Genomic DNA, 24100 nt, shown 5'->3' on the forward strand with positions numbered 1-24100 from the left:
GATCCAAAAAATGTCCATCATTATTAGTGCTAGATACACAGTCAATGTTCAACAAAAATCTGTGCTGACTGATTGAACAAGAAAGGCATTTAAAAGAAGAATCAAAGTATACCACATAAGCCTTGCCGAAAACACAGCTTACCTGCTTTAAGGCACTGTATTCAGTTCTTCTTTTTTTTATAACGATAGCTTACATCTTTTTTTTTTTTTTGCTGAGGGAGATCAGCCCTGAGCTAACATCCGTGCTAATCTTCCTCTTTTTCCTGACGAAGACTGGCTCTGAGCTAACATCTATTGCCAGTCCTACTCGTTTTTTTTCTTCCCCAAAGCCCCAGTAGATAGTTGTATGTCCTAGTTGCACATCCTTCTAGTTGCTGTATGTGGGACACGGCCTCAGCACGGCCGGAGAAGCGGTGCGTCGGTGTGCGCCTGGGATCCGAACCCGGGCCGTCAGTAGTGGAGCGCGGGCACTGTTCTAATATCAGTAATGTCAAGAGAGAATAGCTAGAACAGTCCACAGAAGAAAGGAGAAACAAATTCTGAGCAGCCACGGAGAGCATGCAAATTGACATTGAAAAAAATGCTTTGGGACAAAAGGGACAGCACAATATACATCAGGTGTTAACCTTGTGGAACTTGCTACCTTACACAGTGAAATGCTGAAGATACAAACAGATCAAAGACGGATTTCAAAAACGCTGACTGAAACAAGCAATGGCTCTTGAAAGACGGTATTGATATTCTGAGGTGGATATTTGGTCCAGAGGTTAAATTTTTGGATTAAATGAATAATTCTCCCGATTGCTATATTATTAGGTATAAATTTGATGATTAAAATTGTATTTATATCGACGCCGGCCCCGTGGCTTAGGGGTTAAGTGCACGCGCTCCGCTGCTGGGGGCCCGGGTTCGGATCCCGGGCACGCACCGACGCACCGCTTCTCCGGCCATGCTGAGGCCGTGTCCCACATACAGCAACTAGAAGGATGTACAACTATGACATACAACTATCCACTGGGGCTTTGGGGAAATAAAGGAGGAGGATTGGCAATAGATGTTAGCTCAGAGCCAGTCTTCCTCAGCAAAAAGAGGAGGATTAGCATGGATGTTAGCTCAGGGCTGATCTTCCTCACAAAATAAATAAATAAATAAATAAAACCGTTAAAAAAAATTGTATTTATATCTATAATTGTCCTATATTAGTTCTCTAAGTCTCCAAAATGAACAAAATAGCATTATGTAAATATATATCTGAGTTATGCATATAAACTATTCCAATCACTTTTTTAATACAATGTCTGTATTACTCCATCTGATTTTCACCAAGCATTTTTAAGCATTAAGAGGCACATGCCTAGGAACACACATCTTTAAGAAGCTCAGTGAAGCAGGCCAACTCATACACAAACACTTTAAAATACAGTGGCTCATACCCAGAGCTCCTCATCAGAGTCAGCCGGGATTCTTCTTTTAGGGGTACTCACTCCAGAAATTTTGTTTGAGCAGATAAGGAATAGGGTCTGGTAGTTGTGTTTTTTGTTTCTTTTTTTGTTTGTTTTTTTAAAAGCCTGGCAGATGGCTCTGATGTGAACTTCAAGTTGAGAACTACTACTAAATACCTTGGAACAGATGATATAATACAAGTATAATCAACCACCCCATTCATCTGACTTGTTTCTGAATGATTTTATTGACTTTAACAATCAAGACCGACCAAAAGGGTAAACACACACACATGAACGCTTTGAGTAATGTTAGCATTATTGAAACAATTCTATGGTATCTTAAGGAAGTCTGTTTTGAAGGAGAAAATTAAAATTCAGATGTATTAGGTTGTAAAGCAAACAACGGATTCATTAAGCTAGAGTCAAACTTTGTATTGTTACTTAACAGTTTCAAGGAGTAGTCTCATCTTGTCCACCTGAAGTTCAGATCATGTTTTTACTCTTTAAAAAACACTGGCAATTGTGTTGCCCAGACTTGGTTACAACCCACCAGTCTAAGCTAGTGGTTCTCAAATTTAGTCCTTGGACCACTTGGATTACAAAGATCTTGAGTGCTTATTAAAAATACAGATTCTTCAGCCCTACCAAAGCCTTCCTGAAAAAGAATCCCTTGGGAAGAGTATGGACAAAGAATCTTTCATACGTTGTGCAAATACTTCTTAGCCAACTTGACAACCGACACTAACTCTATACTTAAGGAGAATCTGGATTTTTACAGGCCCCATCATGACTTAGCGGATTGGTATAACCGAAGAATTGCTGTACAGCCTCAATAGATATCAGCTCTGTGCCTTCTGGTTTGCGTGAAAGAGTTTAGAGGAGACATCAAGAAGAGCCAAGGGATATTGGCAATAGTGCTGAACTTCCACATTTATTTTCCCTTTAAGTTTCAGGTTAAGGTATTAAGGGCCTTCAGTTGGGAAAAGAAGAACAAGTTAGCTGCTGAAGACCTAGCTCACTTACACCAGTAGTTAAAGGTGCTTTTTGACAGGAGACATAGCACAATGGAGATTGTGATGGGAATCACTTTCCTCTCTTCTAAATAGGCAGTAACAAGAATCTAAATGCTTCCTGTTGCTTCTACAATTTTTGTATTACCTTCAATTGATCACTCTTTCATTAACAGCACCAAGTTACCGGGGGAAAAAAAAGTAAATCACATAGGAAACGTCATCTTTATTATTTTTGTCTATGAACTTCTGTGACGTACATAACAACTGTTTCCACAGCTTCTGAGGGAAAGTACAATAGCATTTTAAAATAGCATCACTTTCCTTCAAAATTAGGAAGTATGTTTTCTTGAAAAACTGAAATTGGGAAGGGATATGGGAAATATGGCAACAATATGCTGCATGACTCCATCAATACTGAATACTTTCCTAAGTAAATGAAGCCAGCCAGTTAAAAACCAGCCTGTGCATAGTCTACAGGTAGAAGCAGCTACTGAGCTTAGAGTTCCATGCTAAAATTCAGGTTGCCAAACATTCCAATTTCAATGTTTCAAGAGAAGTCAGAAATTCTAAATTTTTTTTATGTAAAAGTGACCTAATTTTTAAATGTTGGCAACTAAATTCATATCTTTAAAAATTTAGTGCAAATGAAATAAAACATATTGCTATGCTATATCTACACATAGGTCAATAGTTTATAACCTCTATTCTGATGCATACTTTCTTCGATTCAATTTAATAAATATGTTGACTCCTACGAAAGATTTAACATGTTTTTATATAGACATGTATATACACATACATGAAGAGTTCCAGACTGGATATTTGCTATCAAAATTCCCATCTCTCTCTGTGCATATTAGCATCACCAGTTATCATGATATTTTAAAATTAATTTCTATGTGTCTATATCCATGAGAAAACCATAAATTCCTCAGGGGCAGAGATAATTTCTTATTCACCTTTGTACCACTAGAACCACAGCTACATTAGTGTCACTCAATAAAGGTTTACTGAATGAATGAATAAATAAAATGAATAAACGAAATAAAGAAAACCCAATAATCTACTAAAGCAGGAAACAGTTTGAAACAGTATACGGCACTCTAGGAATTAAATGATGGTCTCGTTTACACTTTTGTTTTCAGGGCATTGTTAAAAATTGAACTTTCATGTGGAAAGGACACTTGAGAACCATTTACATATCATTTTAGATTGTGTGGCTAAAGACACAATGTGGAAGTTTCAAACAATAAATAAAAATAGTTTAAAAAACTCAAAAGGGCCGGCCCCATGGCTTAGCAGTTAAGTGCACGCGCGCTCCGCTACTGGCGGCCCAGGTTTGGATCCCGGGCATGCACCGCTTCTCCAGCCATGCTGAGGCCGCGTCCCACATACAGCAACTAGAAGGATATGCAACTATGACATACAACTATCTACTGGGGCTTTGGGGACAAAAAAGGAGGAGGATTGGCAATAGATGTTAGCTCAGAGCCGGTCTTCCTCAGCAAAAATAGGAGGATTGGCATGGATGTTAGCTCAGAACTGATCTTACTCACAAAAAATAAATAAATAAAATAAATAAATAAAAATAAAAACTATCAAAAGAGGTCTCTGACATGCAGGTTAAAACTAAGAGAACTAGATGTCTAAGCTTCAAGAATATCGGGAGACTACCATCAAAGGTAACTAAACAAGCAAGTTCTCTTTAAGAGAAGCTTAAATCTGGAGTAAACTACTTCACTTTGTTGCAAATGAATCTCTACTTGGAAGCAATGTACTTTTACTTTATATCAATATCAGAAATAGGAATTCCTTAGGTAACATTATGGAACAAATATGCTATGATAAAAATGTACTACTATTCTGATGCACTAGATTCATTATGGTGATCATTTTGCAATATATACAAATATCGAATCATTATGCTGTACCTCTGAAACTAATATAATGTTATGTATCAAGTATATCTCAATGAAGATTTTTTTAATGAAAATAAAGTGCATTCATTGACTCAGGTGATCCAACAATGTTTAGGAAAATGATTAAAATCAAATATTTTGCCAGTTAAGATGGAGTAAGCACACTGCTTCTCTCATTGAGTATAATGTAAAACCTCGGAGAGAATGCATGTGACAACTATCCAAGGATTCTGAAAAGTAAATTGTAGCAGGTAGACTCGAAAGAGAAATCAGAATTCAGAATATAAGAATCTGGCAGTGAGTTTCATAGTTTTTATCTTCCAACAGTACTTCCTATCCTAGACACAAAAGCAGTGTGAATCCATGCTAAGTGCAATAAGTCAGAAAGAGAAAGATATATACTGTATTATCTCATTACTTGCGGATCTAAAAAAAGCAAACTCATAGAGGGTGGGGGTGAGAGAAATGGGAGAACACGGTCAAAGCATATAAACTTCTAATTATACGATGAATCAGTTCTAATGATCTAATGTATAGCATGGTGAATATAGTTAAGAACACTGTATCGTATACTTGAAAGTTGCTAAAATTGTAGATATTAAATGTTTCCCCCACACACACACAAAAATGTTGAATATGTGAGGTAATGGATGTGTTAATTAACCTTATTGTGGTAATCATTTCACAATAACAAATATTATAACATATATATAACATAAACATAAATCATCTCATTAAACACCTTAAATTTACACCATGTTATATATCAATAATATCTCAAGAAACATGGAAAAAAACAAAGGAAAAAATGGGTCTTAATAGGTAAATGGGTACAGAATTACAGAACAGAGCATAAAAAACACACACACACACAATTTGTAATGGCTATATAATATTCAATGGTGAAAAAATACAAACTATTTAAAACCATTTCTCGATTAGTCTTTCTTTCATCTGAAGAACTCACTCTGATACCTGCCTTGATATGGCAAAGAGAAAACAGCAACGCCTTCCTCTAGCAATGTCTCTCATTCAACTTCACACTTATTGATATCTGGACAGGGTCAATCTCACAAATAGAAATCAAAACTAGTATCAAAATATTACATGGGTAAGGAGAGGTAAGCATACATTGTAATAAGAGGCTCTTTATCAGTAAAGACAAGATAAGCCATTTCTTGTTTATTCTATTGCAATGGTCATCATCAAATAATGTTCCAACTTCTATATTTAAAATGGAAGAACAATATAAAAAAGTGCATCTGAAATTCAAAAAGGGGTATTATAACCCAATAAGATACATTTTCAAATAGTATAATAGAAAATATTATGACTAAAATGAAAAATATACTAGATTGACTAAATAGCAGATTAAAGATTACAGAAGAATCAGTGAACTTACAGAAACTACCAAAGCCAAACAAAACAACAACAAAACAGAGTGAGGAATAAAGTTTGAAGAAAATTTAGAGGCCCTCAGAGACCTGTGAAAAAATAACAAGTGGTCCAACACACATATAATTGAAATCCTAGAATGAAAGACACAGGAAAAAAATAATGGCTGAAAACTTCTGCAAATTGGTGGAAAATATTAGTCTACGGAACCAAGAAGATCAACAAACTTGCAAGCAAGATAATCATGAAGAAAATGAGTCCTAGGCACATCAAACTGCTGAGACCCAATGATAAAGAGAAAATCTTGGAATCAGCCAGAGAAAGACAACATGTTATATACAGGGGAACAAGAGAATAGCAGCTTACCTATCATCAGAAACTAATGCATGCTGGAAAATATTCGAGTGGCACTTCAGACAGCTAAAGGGAAAACATTACAACTAGAATTTCACCTATAGAAAAGATATATCTCAAAGGTGAAAAAAACACACATTCAGATGAAAGAAACTTAAGAGAATTCATCACTGGCACATCTGTACCACAAAAAATGTTCAAGTTCTTCAGGTTGAAGGATGTAATTTAAATGGCAACTCAGATCTATAAGAAAGAATGATGAGCATGGAAAATGGTAAATGTGTGGGTCAATGTGCAAGATTATATATACTTTCTTTTATCTCTTTATTTCTTTAAAAGACGTATGGTTCTTTAATGGAAAAGCTACAACACTGTAATGTGTAGATAATAGCATGCACAGATTTAATACATATGATAACAGTAGCACTAACTAGTAAATATCTGACGTTTTTGTAAGAAGGGAGGACACATGGAGACAAAGAAACAAAGGAAAAAAGGCCATGTGAACAAGGAGTCAGAGAAAAATAACTGCCAACTGAGAATTCTCTATCTAGTACTTAAAATCACTGTGCCATTTCCTGCTAGTCTCCATGTTTTGTAATGAAAATTCTGCTGTCTTTCAAACCATTGATCCCCTATGGTAATGAATCTAGGTGCTTTTAAGATTTATATTATACCTTTAGTATTCAGCAGTTTGAACATAGATTTCTTTGGGTTTATCTTGTTTGGAGTTTTCTCAGCTTCTTGAATCTGTAGATTTATGTATTTCAGTAAATTTCAGATGTTTTCAGCCATTATGCAATTATAGAGAAAGGCCATTTGCAATAACAGAAAAGAAGATTAAATACTTAGGAATAAATCTAACAAGAAGTATGTGAAGTCTAGTGAAGAAAAATGTTAAAACACTCAGGAAAGACATAAAGTAGTCTTGAGAAAATGTAAAGACATTCCCTATGCTTAGATTGATTAAACATTTGTAAGATGCAGTTCTCTCTAAATTAACTTATAAATTCATGCAATTTCAATAAAAGTGCCAAGAAACTATTTTATGGAACTAGAAAATTTAATACTAACATTCATATGGAAAAATAAACATACAAGAATAACTAGGAACACAGAAAGAAAAATTACAAAAGGAGTCTAGCTGTAACCTTCTTTAAAATATACCACAAAACCTTTATAATTAAAAATGTCATATTAGTACATGCATAGACAAATAAACCATTGGTATAGAATATAAAATCAGAAATAGATCTCAATACATATGCTAATTTAGTATATGATAAAGGAGACATCTCAACTCATTAGGGAAAATATGGACTTTTTAACAAATGGTGATGATATAACTGGGTAATCATTTGGAAAAAGATAAAAATAGATCCATATCTCACACAATAACAAGAATAAACTACAAATAGACTAGAGATCTAAATGTTAAAAAAGAAATCATACAAGTACTAGAAGGCAACATGGATGAATTTCTCTTTAAACTTGGTTCCAACAATGATTCAAAATCCAAAGGCAATAAAAGATTTATGCACTTGACTATGTTAAAATAAAAATACTCATATGCCCAAAAAAGGCCATAAAAACAAAGTCAAAAGATAACTGACACAGTGGAAAAATATATTTATATCATATACCACAAAAGATTGATATTCCTAATATATATGGGAGATAAGACCAAGAACTTGACAGAAAAATGGGGAAAGGATATGAAAGTGTTCCTAATGGCCAACACTGGAACTACTTGAGCAATAAATATAGATAATGATATTATTGCATAATGATCCTAAGAATAAAATTTAAATATACATTAGCTCATATGTATATACATTAAAACTTGTATAAATAAATGGTGATAAAAGATAACTATTCCTTTAAGAATAATTGCAGTTAAAAATATAAAAGAAAAGAAGGAAACAGAAAACTACTACTAGGCAAATAGCACAGTAATAACTGTCTCAGACAAGATCCACTGATGAATGTTAAAATTAATAGGCAAAAATTTTCAAGGAAAGAGAATATTTGCACAGTCACAAAATATCTCCCCTAAGATATTTATTAAGAATAAAATGAAAAAAAAATAGTAATTTCATTACAGTGGAAAAATTCAGCATATACCACCTTAACCAAGTTATCATATCAGGGTTAAGATCACAAATAAAACATCAAGAACATGAAGCTGTTGATACGATACACAAAGAAGGACCCACCACTTCTGTGGTATTCTTGACAAAAATGAATAGCCACATTCTAATCATAAGAAAACATCAGACCAATTGAAAAAGAAGGACATTCTACAAAATAACTGTCTAGTACTTTTCAAAAGCGACAAGGTCATGAAAGACAAGCAGACTGACGAACTATCATAGATAGGAGAAGACTACAAAGACATGATAACTAACTACAATGTGTTATCCTGGATTGGCTCCTGGAACAGAAAAGGGACATTAATGAGAAAACTGATGAAATTCAAATAAGGTTGGTAATTTTATTAATGGTATTGTACCAATGTTATTTCCTGGTTTTGATAATTGTACCATGGTTATTTAAGATGTTAACAGAGGAAGCTGAAGGGTATCTGGGAAGTCTCTGTACTCTTTCTGCAATTCTTTTATAAGTCCAAAATTCAAAATAAAAAAGTTTTTAAAAGGGTTCTCGAAAAACTATGTTGACATAGAGACAGAAAACAGATGGATGTTGCCAGAGGTCAGGGGCTGGGTGAAAGAATTGATTACAAAGGGACATAAGGGAACTTTTTTGGATGATAGAAATGTTCTATATCACGACTGTATTGGTAGGCACATGACAATATTCAGTTGTCAAAACAATGAATTATGCACTTAAACTGGTGAAATTTTGTTATATGTAAATTAGACCTCAATAGGGCTGACAAAAAGAATTCTAAATGTAAATATAATCTTTAAAAAAAAAGTGCTGGGCTGCAATCCCAATATAAGCAGAATGCAGAGAAGAGGTATCAAATAACATGCTCTTACCAGATTAATTAACTGAGTGTGTACCACATCTTCTATCAAAACTGCTGTTTCGTGAAGAGGCCTCCTAGCATCCCCTAAAGAAAACCTGTAAAAAAAAAATTAAACACACCAATATTAAAGACTGTAAAACTAAGAAAGGCAAAAAGAGAAAGATATTTATTATAATAATCTATTTAATAAAGTACAAATTGTTCTCTCAAATAACGGAGTGGCTGTATAGTTTTTCATGGACATCTCTCCTACACAAGTTGCAACTTTCAAAGAAAAGTGCAGTGTTATCTATGCTAACCCTTTATTTGTACTCATTTTTAAGGGCATTTACTGTTTCAAAATGCAAAATATTAACAACCAATTCACAATATTGGCAACCAAAAAATCATGCTACCATACCCAAATTACAATACAGTAACATAATAATAGCCATATAGAAAATTATAAAAGCATATAATGTAACTAAAATGAAAGTTGTTAAGAAAAATTTAGGTAAATGCCATAAGTTATAATTTCTAACTATATATAAGCAGATTATCAAGAATGGATTACAAAATTGATTTTAAAAGTCTTCTCAACTTTCATATGATGGCCTAGATGTGTGGAGAATCCCTTCCTGGTAAAGAACATTTGCAAATACACAACACTATATTAAAAACCTATATTTAAAGCATGCTTTAACTAGCAGTAGAGAAGACAAAACAGAAGTTAAACAAGATGAGTAAATACAGTTCTACAAGATAAGAGAGTGCTGGATCAAAGTTTATTCTGAAGGCATATACTTCTTCATAGCATCCTTTAGCCTGGATTTCAACTAGCACAGTATTCAAAGTATAGGAAAAAATGCTGTGATCTCCAGCAAGGTAGGAGGTTAGTTCAAGGAACCTAATATGAAGTTGAAAAAGTAACACCAAGATGGTGACACTTTCGGTGTGTGAACTAGGAAAACACCTACTCCACAGAAGGCACTTTGCCTATCTCACCCAAGGCTACGAGTGGAAGAGAAAAAACCGTGGTACCGGCGTGAAGATAGACAAAAGGAATAGAATACAGAGCCTAGAAATAAACCTTATATATATGGTCAACTGATTTTTGATAAGGGTGGCAAGAACATCCAATTTGGAAAGGACAGTCTTTTCAACAATTGGTGCAGGAAAACAAGATATCTACATGCAAAAGAATGAAACTGGACTCCTATCTTACATCATATATAAAAATAAACTCAAAATAGATCCAAGACCTAAGTTAAAGAGCTAAAACTATAAAACTCTTAAAATAAAACAGAGAGGGAAATGTTCATGATCTTTGATTTGGCAATGGTTTCTTAAGTATGACATGAAAAGCTCAGGCAGCAAAAGAAAAATAAATTGGATATCATCAAAATTAAACCCTTTTATACATCAAAGGACACTATTAAGAGAGCTAAAAGACAACCCACAGAATGGAAAAAAAATTTGAAAATCATTTATCAGATAAATAACCAGAATATATAAAGAACTCCTACAACACAGCAACAAACTACCCAACTGAAAAATGTGCAATATACTTGAATAGATGTTTCTCCAATGAAGATATACAAATGGCCAAGAGCAACTAAAAAGATGCTCAAGATCATTAGTCACTAGGGAAATGCACAAACCACATGGAGATATCACTTCACACCCACAAGAATGGCTATTACCAACAAAATGGAAAATAATAAGCGTTGGCTAGCATGTGGAGAAACTAGAAATGTACTTTGCCGCTTGGAATGCAAAATGGTGCAGCCACTGTGGAAAACAATTGGGTGGTTCCTGAAAATGTTAAACATATGATTAGCATATGACCCAGCAAGTCCACTCCTAGGTATATACCAAAAATAACTGAAAACAGGGATTCAGACAGACTTGTACAACAATGTTCATAGCTACATTATTCATAATTGCCAAAAGGTAGAAACAACCAAAGTGTCCGTCAACAGAATGGATAAACAAAATGTGGTGTGTGTATATACATACAATGAAATATTATCCAGCCATAAAAAGGAAAAAAGTTCTGATACATGTTCTTCTGATACAAGTTCGGATACATATCTGATACATACATACCACATGAATGAACTTTGAAAATACTATGCTAAGTAAAATAAGCCAGATACAAAGGACAAATATTGTATGATGTGGGATACCTATATGAGGTATCTGGAATGAGTAAATTCAGAGAGACAGAAAGTAGAACCCCCTTCATCAGGGGATTGAAGAGTTTTTGCTTAATGTGTAGAGTTTCTGTCTGGGATGATGAAAACTTCAGGAATATGGAAAGTGATGATGGTTGCACAACACTGTAAATGTGCAGTTAACGACACTGTTAATGCCAGAGAATTGTACACTTAAAAATAGCTAAAATGGTAAATTTCAGTTATGTATATTTTACCACAATTATAAAAATGGATGAAAAAAACTAATTTAAAAGCAGACTAGATTCAGCTAATAAGATAATTAGTGTTCAGGATAGCAGATCTGAGGAAATTACCCACAGTGCAGCATGAATAATAAGAGAATATCATGATAATGTTATGCCAAAAATGTTGATACTGTGTTGAAATGGATCAATTTCTAGAAAAATAGAAATGCCCAAAACTGACCCAAAGAAACAAAAAACCTGAATAGGTCTATAAATTTTAAAGAAATTGAATCAGCAGGAGATAAAATAAAATAAAACAAGCTTACCTCATCTGTAATGTTCTACCAAACATACAAAGAACAGGTTATTCTAATTTTACACCACTCTTACAGAGAATGAAAAAGAGAGACAATCCTTAACTCATTTATTTAGGCTAGTCTAACCTTGGTATCAAAACGAGAAAAGGACTGTAAAAGAAAGGAAAATTACAGATAAATTTTACTCATGTACACAAACATAAAAAAACATAAATAAAACAAAAGGCCTGAAGAGTACAAAACGTAGAGTAAAACAGAATTCACTCTCTCTCCTACCCTGCACCGATGGCCTTATGGGGAGCTCTCTATGATCAGTTAGAAGAAGAGAAGACTCAAGTCTGGTTTACATATGGTTCTGCATGATATGCAGGCACTACCCAAAAGTGAATAGCTGCATTTCTACAGTCCCCTTCTGGAACATCCCTGAAAGACAGTGGTGAAAGCAAATCCTCCCAGTGGGCTGAAATTTTAGCAGTGCACCTAATGGTTGACTTTATTTGAAATAAGAAATGGTCAGGTGTGCAATTATATACTGATTCACAGGCTATGGCGAATAGTTCGTTGAATGGCACAGGATATGAAAGGAACATGATTGGAAAATTGAGAAGGAAATCCGGGGAAGAGGTAAGTGGACAGATCTCTCTGAACGGGCAAAAAAACATGAAGATACTTGCGTCCCATGTGAATGCTCATGGGTGACCTGGCAAAGAAGGATTTTAATCAAGTGGATACCATCAGCTTTTTTCCCCAATCACACTGTCATCGCCCAATGGGTTCATGAACAAAGGGGCCGTGGTGGGAGGGATGGAGGATATGCAGGGCTCAACAACATGGACTTCCAGTCACCAAAGCCAACATTGTTATGGCCACAGGTGAGTAACTACCTATCAGCAGCAGAGATTAACAATGGCTCCCTGATATGGCACCATTCCCCAGGGTGATCAGCCAGCTACCTAGTAACGGGTTGATTACGTTAGACAACTACTATCGTGAAAGTATACTGTTCTTACTGGAAGAGATACTTACTCTGGATATGGATTTGCCATCCCTGCACGCCATGCTTCTGCCAAAACTACCATCTATGGACTTACAGAATGCTTATCCACTGTCATGTTACTCCACACAGCATTGTTTCTGATCAAGAAACTCACTTCACAGCAAAAGAAGAGATGCACTTGGCCCATGCTCATGGAATTCACTGGTCTTAACATGTTCCCCACCATCATGAAGTAGCTAGTTTGATAGAATGATGGAATGGCCTTTCAAAGACTCAATTACAGTGCCAGCTAGGTGACAATACCTTGTAGAGCTGGGGCAAAGTTCTCTAGAACATTATATATCCTATGAATCAGCATCCAGTATATGGTGCTGTTTCCCCCCCAGATAAGATTCATGGGTTCACAAATAAAAAGGTGGAATGGGAGTGGCACCACTCATTATTACCCCTAAAGACCCACTTGCAGAAGTTTCGCTTTCTGTTCCCAGGATCTTATGATCTGTTGGCCTAGAGGTCTTAATTCAAGAGGGAAGAATGCTTTCACATTTATTCCATTGACACAATTATTCCACTGAAATGGAACTTAACATTGCTGCTTGGTCACTTTGGATTCCTCATGCTTCTGAATCAACAAGCAAAGAGGAAGTTACTGTGCTGGCTAGGGTGAGTGATCCTGACTACCAAGTGAAAACTGGACTGGTACTCCACAGAGGAGGTAAGGAAGAGTATGTCTGGAAAACAGGAGATCCCTTAGGGCTTCTCTTAGTATGACCAATACGTGTGATTCAGGTCAATAGAAAACTACGATAACCCAATCCAAGAAGGACCACTAATGGCCCAGATTCTTCAGGAATGAAGGTTTGGGTGAAGAACCAGGTAAAGAACCACAACCAGCTGCGGTGCTTGCTGAAGGCAAAGTGAATACAGAACGGGTAATAGAAAAACGTAGTTATTAATAGCAGCTATGACCACATAACCAGTTACAAAAACAAAGATTGTAATTGTCATGAGTATTTCCTTATGCCTATGTGTTTGTGTTTGTGTGTGTGTGTGTGTGTGTGTGTGTGTGTGTTAGGCAAATATCTTTTTCTCCTTCCCTCTCTTATTCCCTTATCATATAAGATGTATAGGATTTATATCATAATATTTAATTAAGTATTAATAATTTTACATCATAATATTTAAGTTAGGGATATCAAGGAGAAGTACAAACGTCACTCAAGGACTTAACCTCATCTTCCAGGGAAGGTGTTAGTGCATTTTCAGCTGTATGTTGGATAATTGCATCATGTTAGGCAAAATTATGACCCTGTTATCATCTTTATTTGGAGATTAAGTATAGTTTAAGGAGATGCATATGGGAGCCATGTCAACATGGGGTATGGTTAATTTTATGTCTCAACTTGACTAGGCCTTGGGGTGCCCAAATATTTCGTTAAACATTAACTTGGATATGTCTGGGAAGGTATTTCTGAATGAGATTAACATCTGAATTGGCAGATTTAGTAAGGAAGACTGCCCTCTCCTGAGTGGGTGGGCCTCATCCAATCTCTTGAAGGCCTGAATAAATCAAGAGGCAGAGTAAGGAAGAATTCACTCTCTGCCTATCCTCAAGTTGGGACATCCGTCTTCTATTGGCTTTAACCTTGGGCTGGGACTTACACTATCAGCTGAATGGCTTCTCAGGCTTTCATATTGTATTTTTACCCTCCTCCCTGCCATGTTTTATGTTTTTAATTTTATAATGTACATCTTTTTACCTTGTGTATCTTACAAATAATTGTAATTTTTTTATTGCTTTTGTTTTTTGACCTTCATACTAGATGTATAAGTGATTTACTCACCACCATTAAAACATTCTGAGTATTCTGAATTTAACCAGTGGGTTTTGTACTTGCATATGTTTTCCTGTTACTAATGAGCATCCTTTCATTTCAGTTTGAAGAAGTCCCTTTCACCTTTCTTATAAGGCTGATCTAGTGGTTATGAACTCCTTCAGCTTTTGGCTTGTCTGGAAAACTCTTTCTCTCTCCTTCAATTCCAAAGGACAACTTTGCTGGGTCAACTACTCTTGGTTGCCGGATTTTTTCTTCAGCACTTAGAATATATCATGCCACTCCCTTCTGGCTTGCAGTTTCTGCTGAAAAATCTGCTGTTAACTTTATGAGGGTTCTCTTGTACATAAGTTGTTCTTCGCTGGATGCTTTTAAGATTCTCTCCTTGTCTTGAACCTTTGACAATTTAATTATAATGTGTCTCAGTGTGGGTCTCTTTGGATTCATCTTGTTTGGAACTCTATGGGTGTCCTGGATCTAGATATCTGTTTCTTTCTCCAGGTTAGGGAAGTTCCCAGCCATTATTTCCTCAAATAAGATTTCTAACCCCTTTGTCTCTCTCTTCTCCATCTGGGACCTTTATAGTGCAAATATTTGTTGGCTTGATGATGTCCCATAAGTCCCTTAAGCTATCTACACTCTTTTTCACTCGTTCCTTTTTTTCCTCTCTGATTGAATTAATTACGCAGACTTTCTGCAAGTTTGCTGACCCTTTTATTTTTTTTTTTGTGAGGAAGATCAGCCCTGAGCTAACATCCATGCTAATCCTCCTCTTTTTGTTGAGGAAGACCGGCTCTGAGCTAACATCTATTGCCAATCCTCCTCCTGTTTTTCCCCCAAAGCCCCAGTAGATAGTTGTATGTCGTAGTTGCACATCCTTCTAGTTGCTGTACGTGGGACGCAGCCTCAGCATGGCTGGAGAAGCGGTGTGTCGGTGCACGCCCGGGATCCGAACCCGGGCCGCCAGTAGCGGAGCGCGCGCACTTAACTGCTAAGCCACAGGGCCGGCCCTCGCTGACCCTTTCTTTCACTTCATCCAGTCTGCTGTTGAACCCCTCTATTGAATTTTCCAGTTCAGATATTGTATTCTTTAGTTCTGTGACTTCTGTCTGGTACTTTTTTATATTTTCTCTCTGTTAAAATTCTCATTTTGTTCATGTGTTGTTCTCCTGGCCTCGGTAAGCATCTTTATGACTGTTATTTTGAACTCTTTATCAGGTGAATCACTTATCTCAGTTTCTTGAATTTTATATTGTTCTTTTGTTTGGACGATATTCTTTTGTTTCCTGATTTTCCTTGACTCTCTGTGTTGATTTCTGTGCATTAGATAAAACAGCCACCTCTCCCTGTCTTGATGGAGTGGTCTTGTGTAGAAGATGAACCTTATCGTTCAGCCCTAACTCTTGGTTGTCTCTTAAAACTTTGTGATTGGCCAAGCTGCCTTGTTTGTTCTTAGAGGCTCCCAATAGTTGAGAATGTGCCAAGACCTGTCAGTGTCCCAAAGAAGAGGATCTCAGTCAGCAACTAGACATAGGTTTATTGGAAGCTGGATCCTTATGCAGTATCTTTTAAAGTATGCAAATAAGCCACTTTCAGGGAAAAACTGGGAGATGGATATTTCTCTCTGTTCCCTCTGTGCTGAGCTCTGGGGGAGCAGCTGGTTGAGAAGTGTTTGTTTGTTTGCTACAGTCCTGTGGGATCTGGAAATCAAGCACTGTTGGCCAGGTGATCAAGGGGCGTGTCCCTTGGGTAGCAGATACAAAAGCTGGGTCACCAGATGTGTGCACAAACTCGTTCCAGGGAGACAATGGTGACCTGGAGCCGGCCAGAGGGAGAACGCAGAGATGGTGTCCACAGGCATCCCCAGTCTTTGGGGAGGTTCACGGTCAGCTCCTAGATATGTGACAAATTAGAAACCCAACCCTGAACCTGTAGGTTTTAAGACATGTAAATAGGCCTCTTTCAGGGAAAGAATGGGAGATGGCCATCTCCCACTGCTGCCTCTAAGCTAAAGCCTGAGAGGACAGCCAAGTAAAAACTGTTTGTTTGCTACAGTCCCATGGGACCCAGGAACATAAGCACTGCTGGCCACCAGAGCCAGGGGATCAAAGGGTGGGTCCTCTGGACAGCAGTCGCAAAAGCTGGATCACCAGTTGTGTGCATAAACTCCTTTCATTAAGATACTGGCAACCTGAAGTGGGACAGAGGGAGATCTTGAAGATGTTGCTAAATTAGGAGCCTGACCTTCAGGCTGCATTTGCACCCCAGTTTTACTGAGAAATAATTGACGTACATCACTGTATAAGTTTAAGGTGTACAGTATGATGGTTTGATTTACATATACTGTGAAATGATTACCACAGCAGGTTAACATTCACCTCATACAGATATAATGAAAGAGAAAAACATCTTCTCCATGTGATGTGAACTTTTAGGATCTACTCTCTAAACAACTTTCCTATTTATCACACAGCAGGGTTAACTATAGTCATCACGTTGTATATTACATAGCTAGTACAGTAGTCCTCCCTTACCCTTGAGGGATACATTCCAAGACTCCCAGTGGATGCCTGAAACCGCAGATAGTACTGAACCTATAAACTATACATATATACCTATGATAAGGTTTAATTTAAAAATCAGGCATAGTAAGAGATTAACAACAATAACTACTAATGAAATAGAACAATTATAACAAAACACTGTAATAAAAGTTACCATATATCTCAGCAACCTCAGCATATGATTTTTTTTTCTTTTCTTATTAAGTTGAGAACTTTCACCTTTTCACTTAAAGGAAGCATTTTACAGCTTCTCTTTGGCATATCCGAATTACCAGCATCACATGAACACCAGCACTGTGATATTACAACAGTCAATCTGATAACCAAGATGGCTACTAAGTGACTAACGAGTGGGTAGTGTATACAGTGTGGATCCACTGAACAAAGGGATGATTCATGTCCTGGCGAGATAAAACAGGACAGCATGAGATGTCATCATGCTACTCAGAATGCCGTGAAATTTAAAACTTATAAATTGTTTATTTCTGGAATTCTCCATTTAATATTTTCAGACCATGGGTAACTGAAACAGCAGAAAGTGAAAGCACAGATAAGGGGGGACAACTGTACTTATTTACCTTATAACTGGAAGTTTGTACCTTTTGACCACCTTCCTCCAATTCCCTTTCTCCTGATCATCTGCCTCTGGTAACCATAAATCTGATCTCTTTTTTTATGAGTTTGGTAGGGTTTTGTTTGTTTTTTAAATTCCAAATATAAGTGAGATCATACAGTATTTGTCTATCTTTGTCTGACTTATTTCACTTAGCATAATGGCTTCAAGGTCCACCCATGTTGTGGCAAATGGTAGGATTTCCTCATTTTTTATGGCTGAATAATATTCCATTATCCATTCATCCATCTATAAACACTTAGGTTGTTTCCATGTCTTGGCTATTGTAAATAATGCTGCAATGAACATGAGGATGCAGATATCTTTTCAAGTCAGTGTTTTTGTTTCCTTTGGATATATTCCCAGAAGTGGAATTGCTGGATCATATGATAGTTCTATTTTTAATTTCTTGAGGGACCTCCATACTGTTTTCCATAGTGGCTGTACCAATTTGCATTCCCACCAACAGCGCACAAGGGTTCCCTTTTCTCCAAATCCTCGCCAACACTTGTTATTTCTTATCTTTTTGATGATGGCCATTCTAAGAGGCATGAGGGGACATATCATTGTGGTTTTGATTTGCATTTCCTGAATGACTAAAGATATTGAGTATCTCTTGATGTACCTGCTGGTCATTTGTATATCTTCTTTGGAAAATGTCTATTCAGGTCCTTTGCCTATTTTTTAGTTGGATTATTTGTTTTCTTGCTATTGAGTTGTATGAATTCTTTATACATTTTGGATATTAACCCCTTATCAGATATATGATTTGCAAATATTTTTTCCCATTCCTTAGGTTGTCTTTTCACTTTGTTGATGGTTTCTTTTGCTGTGTAGAAGATTTTTAGTTTGATGTAGTCCCACTTGTTTATTTTTTGTTGTTGCCATTGCTTGTGCTTTAGGTGTCATATCCAAAACATCATTAAGACCTATGTCAAGGAGCTTTGTTTTCCTATGTTTTCATCTAAGAGTTTCATGGTTTCAGGTCTTATATTTAAGTCTTTAATCCATTTCAAGTTAATTTTGTGAGTGGTGTAAGACAGGTGGCAAGTTTCATTCCTTTACATACGGATATCCAATTTTCCCAGCACCATTTATTGAAGAGACTGTCTTTCTCCATTGAGTATTCTCAGCCCCGTTGTCAAATATTAGTTGACCCTATAGGCTTGGTTGCAAGCTGCAGCTTTTAAGATATGTAAATAGGCCTCTTTCAAGGAAAGACTAGAAGATAGGCATTTCTGTCTGCTACCTCTGAACTGAGCTGTGGGGAGACAGCCAGGGCAAGTCCTTGCAAACCTGTTAAGAAATGTCTCTTTCTTTGCTATAGTCTTGTGGGTCTAGGGGATGAAGCTCCAGTGGCTTTCAGAGTTAGATGTTTTGGGAGCCTATCCCTCAGGTGGAAGTCTTAAAATCTGCGGCACTGAATATTGAGTCCAACCCTTTGCTCTTCAGAGAGAAGCCGGGAGTTGGGAGCTCCTTCCTTACTCTATGTCACTGTGCCAGGTGGTGTTTACGGCAAGAGCGTGTCTCAGTCTTTTCTACTCATGTCAAAGTCGCTTTTTTCTGTCATCTGCCCAATGTGTAGGAGTCGCTCAGCTAGTTTCCAGATTTTGTTCAGAGGGAATTTTTCTGTGTATAGCTGTAGATTCAGTGTGTTCATGGGAGGAGGTAAGCTCAGAAGCCTTCTGTGTCACCACCTTGGACTGGAACCCTGGAAGTCTCCGGCTTTCATACTGGTAAAAGAACTTAGACCACGGGCTCTTCCGGATCTCAGGCTTTTGGACTCAGACTAGAATGAACTTACATCACCAGCTCTCCTGCTCCTCAGGTATTTGGACTTGGACTGGAACCCTACCATTGGCACTCCTGGGTCTCTAGCTTGCCAAGCGCAGATCTTAGGACTTCTCAGCTTCCATAATTGTGTGAGCCAATTTCTTATAGTAAATCTCTTTTATATGCACACACACTCATCCTATTGGTTCTGTTTCTCTGGAGAACCCTAATATAACACTCAGGAAGGCAAGAACAGAACATAAATCTATTAATATAATTAACTACTTAAAATATGAAAAGAGAAAAACCATATCATCATCTCGAGAGATACAGGAAAACCACTCAACAAGAACTCATGACAAAGATTTTGGCAAAATAGGATTAAAAGGGATTTTCTTTAATCTGATAAAGGGAATCTACCAAAAACCTTATAGGAAACAACATACTCGTAAGCATTCATACCTTTTGAAGTTCAGACCAATATAAGGATTCCCACTATCACCACTATTAGTTAATAGAATACGTAAGATTATAGCCAGAATATTAAGGCAAGAAAAGGTTTAAACCAGACAAGCATTGGAAAAGAAAAAACTGGTCTTATTCACATATAATCTGAGTATCTACACAGAAAACCAAAAATAACTGTGATATAAATTATTTCTATTAATTAAAGAAGTTAGGAAGTTTTTCAACTATAAGATCAATCTACAACTATCATAAACACAAAGACAGAACGAAGGCATAGAAACAGAGCAGAGTGGTGGCTAGCAGTACTGGGGTGGGGGAAATGGGGAAATGTTGCTTAAAGGGTACAAACTTGTAGTTATAAGATGAATAAGTTCTGGGGATGTAATGTATAGCATGGTGATTAAAATTAATAATATTGTATTATAACTTGAAAGTTGCTAAGAGTAAATCGTAAAGAAATAGTAATTATATGATGTGATGGAGGTGTTAGCTGAAGCTATAGTGGTAATCATTTTGCAATAAATAAATGTACCACATCAACATGTTGTACCCCTTAAATTTACACATTATATGTCAATTATATCTGAATAAACCCGGAGAAAAAAACACACAAAGGCAGAAAATGCAATTAAAAAAGAAACATAAATTGGTTCTAAACTGTATATGAGAGAGCCAAGAATAGTCAAGACACTTTTGAAGTACAAGGTGGGAGGCTATTTCCTATAAGACTTATATAAAGCTGTAGTAATTAAGATAGTGTGTTACTGGTGCAAGGACAAACAAACAAACAGAACCAAAAGAGAATAAAAAGCCCACATTAGAGAGTAAACTCCACAATGGCAAAAATCTTCTATGTTTACTGATATATTCAGTATTTAATTCTTTGGATTGCCTGAACAGTTTCCCTTCCATTAAGTTACCTCAAATCTCACTATAGAAAAAGTACAAAGTTATCAAAGTGAAATAATTGACTCAAAACAATGAATTCAATTCACACCTCTAGTAAAAAGAATATTTTAAAAATACTTCTTATATTAATAAAACGTACAAATAATTATCAAGTTTTACCTCAAGCTTTTATGAGAAAGTTAAAACTTTCCCACTGAACAGTCTTCATTAGCATAAACACGTCAAGTATCTAAAACCAGCTAAAGACATATAACTAGTGATGGAATTTGATGAGTATATTATTTTAATTTTCAGGGTTGTACTACTTGAGCTTTAATCCCACAGTTTTTCTCACATTATTTCTGCCAATTTTTTCCCCACACACAGAAAGCTACACATTGTCCTAGTGGTTTTTGGAAAATAGAAATGAAAACCACTATACCTAGCCACAGTCACTTCCTTTCTGCTTTGCAATGTATATAATATTTTTAAGTCACTTAAAGACAAAATCCAAGTAATTGATATTTATACAAATTTTTTAGTTTTTTTTCTGTTAAAGACCTATCTTACCACTAACTGATGCCTTGAGTGACTTGTCCTGGGTCTAGTCCTAACCAATAGAGTCTGATACTCAATGCCTTCACCTACTGCCTAGGTGCCTGTAACCACACCAGTACTGCTAGACGAGCCTCCACTAAAGGTCTTTCAGGAAACTTTCCTGAAAAGGCTGTCCCTCTCCTGGCCTCCTGCAGTAGCTTCATTGCTATAACACACAAACCTCTATTTTAGGAAGGACTGGAACTGTGATAACTATGGTCACAACAAGCAGTAAGTCCAGAGCAATCCTGCCGGGCTCCTCTTAATAATGGCAGTGGCAGAGCCACTTATACCCTACCTTCTCACCCAAACAAGTTTAGTTTTATTCAATCCCAGGATCAAATGTCTCAGTGAGCACTAGGGCAGCTAACTCTGCAATTCCCTTGTCAAGTGCATAATGGAAGTATGAAATAAGCATGACTACTCATGAGGTGAAGTTACACTCCTTGTTCTGTACACATATACTTAGATATAGGAGGATGTATGCAGAACAAAACCATGGGATACTGTTCCAAAAAGCCTGCAGAACTTACAACTAAGCCTTTCAGTATTTTTATGTGTTATGTGTATGCTCAACACAGCCTAAAATTGAGGGATATCCTTTAAATAGACATCTATTAAAGTAAAAACATTTATTAATAGAAAGTGCAGAATAAAACAGAAAAAAAAACCGAGGCATTTCTGAAACAAGAAAACAAATTTTTAAAAATATACCCTGAATATTACTGTAGTCACTACGTGGTCTCAAGAAACAACAAAATTCTACTTCAGTAGTTTCTAACATCAGGTGACGGATATTTGCCATCTTACTCTATGTTGAGCCCCTATTTGACATCTTTGGTTAGTACTCTATGCCGACATGCTTCCAAAGTATAGTGATAACTTTTTATTTACTTTTTGTGTGTGTGAGGAAGATCAGCCCTGAGCTAACATCCGTGCTAATCCTCCTCTTTTTGCTGAGGAAGACCGGCTCTGAGCCAACATCTATTGCCAATCCTCCTTCTTTTTTTTTTTTTCCCCCCAAAGCCCCAGTAGATAGCTGTATGTCATAGCTGCACATCCTTCTAGTTGCTGTATGTGGGACGTGGCCTCAGCATGGCGGGAGAAGCGGTGCGTCGGTGCGCGCTCGGGATCCGAACCCGGGCCGCCAGTAGCGGAGCATGCGCACTTAACCGCTAAGCCACGGGGCCAGCCCCAGCGATAACTTTTAATGTCTCTGTAAATTCTAAAGCATATTCATGTACCAAAATCTTTTGCTAACCTCCAGATCCTATGTAAATATATATACATATATGATGATGCTTCCATAGACCCACGCTCCTTACATCCACTTATCCCCAGCTGTGAAAGGCAATCAACTCCAAATTCTTTTAATGTCTTTAACTGTTAAGAAAAACACATTTTTTGAGCAAGCACATATAATATGTATATATTTATCTCTTTTTAAGTTATACAAATATATATCATACTAGTACAAAAGCATAGTATAAAACAAACACAAAAGAGATTTCAATGGAGGTAAAAATGAAACAAATGGTATTTTTCAAATAAGTATTATTTTATTTATTGACATGAGAAAACTATTTTGCTCTGATTAAAATATATATATTTTTATTAGCATTACCAACACTTCCAGTTTGCTTGGGGCTAAGGGATTTTTCGAATAAATGAAAAATAAATCAGCTTAATTAATACTAATGGGTCATGAATTACTTTTTTCAAAAAAAAGACAATGGAATAAATGAATAATGAATAAAACTTGTATATTTATGTCTTGACATGAGTACAGCCATGTTTGGCCGCTCCATTGACCTACAGCCACCAGCACAAAAAAGAAATACAAGGCTGCTTTCTGCGTGGTGGGAACTGGCCCTTCTCTCACGGAGGGAGTTGCAAGTTGTAACATTTCAAGGCTCTTGGAGCGTCGTAGCACGGGATGGACTGGCCATCTGTGCCGGGCTGGGACGATAACCAAAGAGAACAATGCACGTACGCAACTACTGGGCTGGGACGTTAGCCAGGGGGCTCAGTGCACGTACGCCACTGATAACCATTTGTGCATGGGAACACTAAATGCTTGCTCTGCAAACTCTGTAATTGCTTACTCTGAAAATTACTGATGGTATAAAAACTGCTGGAGACTGAGATCCAGTGAGAGTTCCACCTGTGGAAGGGACACCTTGCCCAGGACGTGTGATCCTTGCCCAGCCGCGTCGATTGACAGGGCTCTCCCGGCAGTGGGGCGTGGATGTTGTGAGTAACTGATTTGATGTGAAGTAATTGATTTGATGTGTTCTCTTTTCGGTTAACCTGGTGTTTCTCTTTCCGGTTGATTTGTGTCATTTCTCTTCAGCCGATGTGGGTGTTTTCCCTTTCCAGTCGGGCTGATGTTTTTTCCTCTTAATATTTGACCTATTTGATCTGTTTGCAGACTGTCACCTTTACTATCCTCTATATAATAAAATATACCTTCAGCCCATTTGTTTGGAGTGGAAAGTGTCTTTACGCCTCCGATCGAATCCCGAACCTCTGATAACATAATTGGCG

At 36.8% G+C, this 24100-nt stretch overlaps 1 protein-coding gene across 7 annotated transcripts in view; it reads right to left on the reverse strand.

Annotated features, from left to right (window-relative positions):
• Positions 1–24100, reverse strand: part of SUPT3H (SPT3 homolog, SAGA and STAGA complex component) — a 549045-nt gene that overhangs the window by 270998 nt on the left and 253947 nt on the right. For all 7 annotated transcript variants that reach the window (XM_087438676.1, XM_087438675.1, XM_087438677.1 and 4 more), the window contains exon 3: positions 9129–9213. In XM_087438676.1, the coding sequence (XP_087294802.1) occupies positions 9129–9213 (85 nt within the window). The remainder of the gene's footprint in view (positions 1–9128; positions 9214–24100) is intronic.

The sequence above is a fragment of the Ceratotherium simum genome, chromosome 13 (genome assembly GCF_057802395.1).
Source record: "Ceratotherium simum simum isolate JZ-2026a chromosome 13, ASM5780239v1, whole genome shotgun sequence".
Taxonomy (NCBI): Eukaryota; Metazoa; Chordata; class Mammalia; order Perissodactyla; family Rhinocerotidae; genus Ceratotherium; species Ceratotherium simum.